At 61.9% G+C, this 6,159-nt stretch overlaps 2 protein-coding genes across 2 annotated transcripts; one reads left to right on the plus strand and one right to left on the minus strand.

Moving 5' to 3' along the window:
- Positions 1–587: 587 nt before the first annotated feature.
- Positions 588–1,900, plus strand: MNEG_2490 (hypothetical protein; the record flags this gene model as incomplete). Its single annotated transcript, XM_014049027.1, has 4 exons — positions 588–631; positions 901–1,022; positions 1,263–1,351; positions 1,706–1,900. The coding sequence occupies 4 exons, from the start codon at positions 588–590 to the stop codon at positions 1,898–1,900; spliced, it is 450 nt and encodes a 149-aa protein (XP_013904481.1).
- A 941-nt stretch (positions 1,901–2,841) lies between these two features.
- MNEG_2491 (large subunit ribosomal protein L25) lies at positions 2,842–3,388 on the minus strand (the record flags this gene model as incomplete). The annotated part of the gene is made up of 2 exons (XM_014049028.1): positions 2,842–2,955; positions 3,167–3,388. The coding sequence occupies 2 exons, from the start codon at positions 3,386–3,388 to the stop codon at positions 2,842–2,844; spliced, it is 336 nt and encodes a 111-aa protein (XP_013904482.1).
- Positions 3,389–6,159: the final 2,771 nt, after the last annotated feature.

Raw genomic sequence — 6,159 nt, forward strand, 5'->3', positions numbered from 1 at the left:
CCGCCGGTCTCGGCCAGAGACTGCGCCGCTGCCATTTCAGCATCAGGCAGCGTGGCGGGGGGGGGAGTAGCAGGAACTCTCTTGAGGCTGCCGCTGCCGCCGTGCGTGCGCACAACATGGCATGGCCTGCTCCAGCAAGCCCCCCCGCTGTCGCTGCCGCCCCGCGCGCAGGTATGGCAAGCGCGTGGCTCTGCACGAGGCCGGGCACTTGTTGATAGCCTACCTACTCGGTGAGGATAATCGCCAAATTAAGGGGGGCATAGGGGCATCCTGGGTGTGTTCTTTAGAGGTTTGGGGGGGGGGAGGCCCAGCGGCTCATGCTGGCCCGCGGCAAGCCCCTGGCAACCAAAGGGCACTGCAGGCCAAAGCCGCAGCAAGGACGATGGGTGGCGTCAGGGGCGGGTCAACAACAGCAGGTGGCCAAAGGGAGGCATGCCAAGGTGGCTCGTCGGCCTTTGAGCCTGCCTCTTCAGGCCCTGCGGCTTGTGATGCCTCCCCCTTTTCTTTTGAAGCACACACACGCGTGCACTTGCGTGCACACCCACACGCACGCGCGCATCGCCTCGGACCCCACCCCGCCAGGCGTCATGCCCAAGGCGTACACCTTGTCGTCACTGGACGCGTTCACGCGGTGAGGGCGCACGCCCCTCACCCCCACGCTGCAGCAGCCCCCTTAGATTCGGCCACCTGTGTGCCGCAGCCAGCAGCATTCCCGCTGCGTTGCGCCCCTCTGCTGTGGCGACGCTTTGCTGCTCTTTGCGGGCCCGGTGACCTCAACACATCATCGGGCACCCTCCCCTGTTGCTGCAAGACCGCCTCTCACGGCCGCTGCCGTTGGACACCCCCTCGACTGCCCCCCACCGCTCGCGTTTTCCGCGCCCCGCTGCTCCCCTCCCCTAGGTACCGCGCCCTGAACGTCCAGGCCGGCACCACGTTCTGCGACACGGCGTTCGAGGCCGAGGTCGCCAGCGGGCGCCTGAGCGGCGGGACGCTGGACAAGTACGCCTGCGTCGCCCTGGCAGGTGCTGCCTGCACGCGCATGCGCGGCGCGGCGGCGCCCTATCCGTCCGGCACATACGGGCGTTGCGGTTCTGATGATGCATCACCTGACAGAGTTGCAAATGTTGGCTCCAGGGGTCTGGGACTTTCGTCCCCCGTGCCGCCTGCCTGCGCGTACATATGCGAAAACATCTGCGTGGTCAAGGGCGTCCATGCAAGCACGTGCTGGTACACCCGTCCTCCTTTGACCGCACTTTGACCAGGCGTCGTGACTGAGTACCTGAGGTTTGGCCAGGCGGAGGGCGGCGTCGGTGACGTGGCGCAGCTGGACCGCCTCATGCGCGCCCTCAGCGTGAGGCCCCTCCGCCCTGCCGCGAAACTCAACCCTGAAACCTTGAACCCTGCATTTGGTCGACACCAGCACGCGACACCACTGCGCCTAGGCTGGCTGTCAGCGCCCTCTAACGGCCCCGTCGGTCGTCATCCAGCTACGCCTCGTTAGCTCGCTCTGGCGGCACCCTCATCACCTTCACACCCATAATTGCTAAGCTGCCCTATCCTCACCATATTCAACAGCGCGCCCTTCCCCCTCCTGCCCTCGCCCCCCACCCTTGCACCCCAGTTTACCCAGCGGAAGGCGGACGGCCAGGTCAGGTGGGCTGTTTTGAACGTCGCCGCCCTGCTGCGCCGCCACGCCGCCCTCCAGGACGAGGTTGCTGCCGCCATGTCAGCAGGCGTCAGCGTCGGCGGCTGCGTGGCCGTGATAGAGCGCGCGCTGGCCGGCAACACAGAGGACATTTTGAGCTCGGAGGAGGCGGCGGCGGGAGGGGCGGCGGCGTTCATCAGCAGCGGCACCAGCAGCGGCGGCACCAGCGCGCAGGGCTCGCAGCAGGAGGCGTAGGCAGGGGGCTTGATTGTGGCAAGCGATCCACAGCCAGGGATCCTCTTTTGGGGTGCAACTGCGCGTATGTGTGCAGAGATCACACTGCAATGTTTGATGCTGTTCAGCAACGAGCGACTATTTTGGATGCCGTGGTTTCGTGTGAACGTAGGCGAAGCGTCTCTGCGCCCGCACGCGGCGAAGGCGGCCTGGCAGCTTTTTGCGGCGGGGTGTGTTACTTTCAAAATTGCGACGCTGTGCTTGCTGTGCTGGCAGATCAAATGTGATGCTTGACCGAGAGCTGTTGGTTTGTACCCCCTCCTGCTCTGCCGATGCCGTGTGCAAACAGCTGCTGTTACAAGTGACATTGAAAGCCGATTACGAGGGCGTCAGTGGGGCTGCTGGGCTGATCACAGCCTAGGGTGCGGTCTGATCCTCAAGGGCATAGGCCTGGAAGTGAGCAGGCCCGACCTAGTGGTGCAAAGCACGATGGATCCATGGGAGGACGGGGCTTGCGTTCGTGTGGGTTTGCACGCAGTAGGGCGCCTACAGAGCAGCACGCACTCGCAGCATGCCTTCAAAGAACCTGCAGTCAGCTGCATGGGACCACGCATCGATACATGGGCGAAGCGACGACGGGTTGGGCAGCGCGAGCAGTGGCGCTGGCTGGCGGCGCGCGAGTGCTCTTTACAGTCATGGGTGCTTGCAGTCACCAGAGGTAAGCAAGGACGGCGTAAGCCTATACAAAAATAAATGCGTGGCAGGTCAACAACCAGTCAAAACGATAATTCTTAGCTGAAAACGACGACATAGTGCCACAGCCAGCAAACCACGTTGATGACACAACAACGAAGTGCTCGCAGCGCTTGAGCACGCAGCCCTGCAGGACCACGACAACACACACAAACCCGAAACAAGCACGGGCAGCACAACTAACGCAGCAAACGTAGTTTAAATCACGATCACTCTCCGCCAACCCTGGCTGCGCATCGCACCACAGGCTGCAGCGGGTCTTTGGCGCGCAGCACGCAGCCATCGGGCGTCGGCACGTCGCTGTACCTGATAAGGTCACCCGTCTGCAGGACGGATGGTTGCACGCGTTGAGTGACAAGGGTTACGCATGGCAAGGCCAGGCTCAAACATGACCAGGACGCCACAAGACATAAGCTTGCTCGCCAGTGCCACAGACGCGCTGCCTTGTTTGTCGCGTGCCGTGGTCCTGCATTCGACAGCGGCGGCCGATCCAACAGCACCCACCCCGCACGACCCATCGTGCCCCCAGCTCACCCTCATCTTCCCCACGTCCAGCTCAATCTTGGGCGGCACCGCCCACCCCTGGCACATAAGCGGCACCGCTCTGTTCACGACGTGCAGCCAGCCGCCGCCCTTGACGCCCGGCGCCGACTCCTCGCCCCACAGGGCCACCGGTACCCTGACCAGCGCGCGGCGGTCGCGTGGCATGTACATCAGGCGCAGGTTCTCAACCACCTGGGACGCGCTGTTGACCATGACCTGGTTGGGCTGCCCAAGGGGGGGATGTGTGATGCGTGACGTGTGATTGGACCCCGTTACAGAAGCGATTGGGGAGGCGGTTGCGCGGCCGCAGGTCTGCAGGGGCACCTTGCATGAGGGGGCAGGCGACGCAGGCGGAAGGGCGGCCCTCTGCCCCGTGTCGATGGCAAGTCCCTGCATGTACCCCTGAAACTGGTCGCCCTGGCCGCACAGCTGGCTGTCCAGATGCACCAAGCCCCTGACTCTACAGTGCCTCTGCCTTGCGTGACACTCCCTGCAGCCAGGCGGCTCACCAGCACACGCACTGCCCCTAGCCGCTGCCCTTCCTCTCCGACCAGTTCGAGCCGCATGACGCGCGCCAGCAGTCCGTTGCGCCCAAAGTTGCGCACCTGGGCGGGCCGCGGCATGGAGCAAGAGTGCCAAATTGATGGTGTGTGCCGCCACCTCGGGCAGGGGCGGAGGGAGGGGCGAGCAGCTCGTCCGGCGACGCTTCAACTCCTGCTCACCCACGGCGAATTGTGTGTGCCCCGGCCGCCAACTAGTACGGACACATCGTGTTTGAAACGGGACGCGCTCCCAGACCCCATACATCCAGCAAATGCGGGCTCACATGTGCCTCCGCCTCCTTTGTTTCCAAATCCAGCAGCAAGAACTTTTGGTCGGGCAAGCTGAACAGTACTGCCGGCGTCCGCCCGCGCCGCCGGACCTTTGTGCAGTACGTGGTGCCGCTGCCTTCACGCACGCACGCATTGACAACCGGCAACCCTGCGTGGAGGAAGGCAGAGCCAAGCGGCGGCCGACCCATCGTGCTGTGCCAGGTTGCTGACCACCGGTGCAATGCAGCAGCAGGCGTGAGAACTGCACAAAGCAGCAGCAGCAGCAGTTGGTGCAGGCACATAGGCCAATCAGCAGCCACACTCACCGTCCTCAATCTCGTGTTCTGGAAGCGCGAAGGGGAGGCCGCTTTGCTGCTGCGAAGTGCTTGCTGCGAGATGGCTTGTGAGCCTGCTGCCGCTGCAGGCAGCCTGCGCGGACAATACGCCGCGTGCAAACAATGGTAACAATTCGTACGCAGCCGCCAACATGTCGGAGAAACAAGCGCAGAAGCCCAGATCAGTCTGATCAAGTGAATTGTCTCGACCTGACCGATGATTGGGCGCGGAGGGGACGTTGACGCGATCTATGATATTTGCGTTTGCGCACACGCCGCCTTGACCCTACCCAGCAGAATACCGTGCGCACACACTGCAACCGTCACCGCACGCGTCACCAGGCGCGTTGGGATTGGACAAGCGATTGAAGAGGTAGTCATTTCGACTCAAGAAGGGGGCCACCTGTGGCTACCCAGAAACTGCCATACAACATGCTGAGTAGCTCTGATAATGCGAGCAGAGACGAGTACGGTGCTCGTTTGATACTGTGTGCAGCTCGGTGGGGCCGGCAACCAGCAATGACACTGAACACAACGAGTACAACAAGTTGCAGTGGTTGCAAAGCAAACGGAGGTGTCGTTCCTATTCCTGCTTGTTACAAGCATGTTGATACACTGAGTTACGCATGCGGTTGATGGCAAACTGACCAGGGCGACGCGACTTAGTGCAACCGACCTTGTATGGTGCGAGGGGGCGCACAGCAACATAGGACATGCTTGAGCAGACAGTGTGATGTTTCTTGGTGGGGGCCGGTTGCAGGAGAGAGGCATGGCCTCCTAGAGCATAAACTAGGCGTTTGATGGGAAGCTGGTTGCGCAACTCCCTCTCCCTCTGCCGATCGCTGTGTGTCTGCAAACGGCTTCTGTGGTGTGTTCTGTGTTGCAAATGCCGCTGATAGCTGCGCTCACCAGGATAGCAGGGCAATTGTGGGGCCGCTATGGTGCTCACAGCCGCAGAACCACATGGCGTTCGTGAGCGCACACCTTCGGCAGACTGGCTCCACCAAATCAAACATGGCCTGTGCTGAGTACAGGCAGACCAACGAGTGCTATGCCGTCTCCAATGAGAACACCAGCTCGATATTGCAATCAGGTCCCACTTGGGGCTGGAGGTGATGCTATTGCCAAGCGGTCAACTGGTCAACATCAATGCGACGCGCAACCACCCTGCCTCGGGGGTCGTGTAACCACTCCATGTATTGTTAGGACTCACGGCGATGTGCTGCGGGACACACCGTGCGCTTCTTGCGTGGTTCGTCGTCCGAGACACTACCGCGCTGATAAACCGGCCGGCTTTGAATACCGTTGATTATTTCATTGTCAATGTGTTGCACATCAAGACCTTTCACAGCCGCTAGACATTCGCACTTGATCCCGTTGATACTGTCTTGACACGGCACGGACCACGCAGGCGAATGGCTGCACGCTTCGAGGATGAAGAGGCTCGAAGAACGGAATGCGGTGCGCTGTGGTGCTTGCCGCCATGTATGTGACACTGTATGCGACGCCAACTGCCCCGCACCAAGCGCACCACCGAGCGCATCGTCCGCGCCAGCCGTTCACCCGCGTGATGTAGCGGTTGTTGAGCGCCTTGCAAACAACTTCCATCGGCAGAAAATTGCGGCGCATCATCAGGCCTCCTGCGCTGCAGCCGCTGCCATTTGGCTTGGTTCTGTTCCCTCAAGTGCCACAAGGTGGGGGCCTCGACACAGCAGGCGCGCCATGAAGGCAGGCGCAGCACACATGGAGTTGATGGCGCATGCCTCCTACAGTATCCACTGTAACAGCCGCGTACTCATCCTCACGTCGCGCCCCAAGCCCTCTACTGCATGCATCC

The sequence above is a fragment of the Monoraphidium neglectum genome (genome assembly GCF_000611645.1).
Source record: "Monoraphidium neglectum strain SAG 48.87 unplaced genomic scaffold scaffold00283, whole genome shotgun sequence".
NCBI lineage: Eukaryota > Viridiplantae > Chlorophyta > Chlorophyceae > Sphaeropleales > Selenastraceae > Monoraphidium > Monoraphidium neglectum.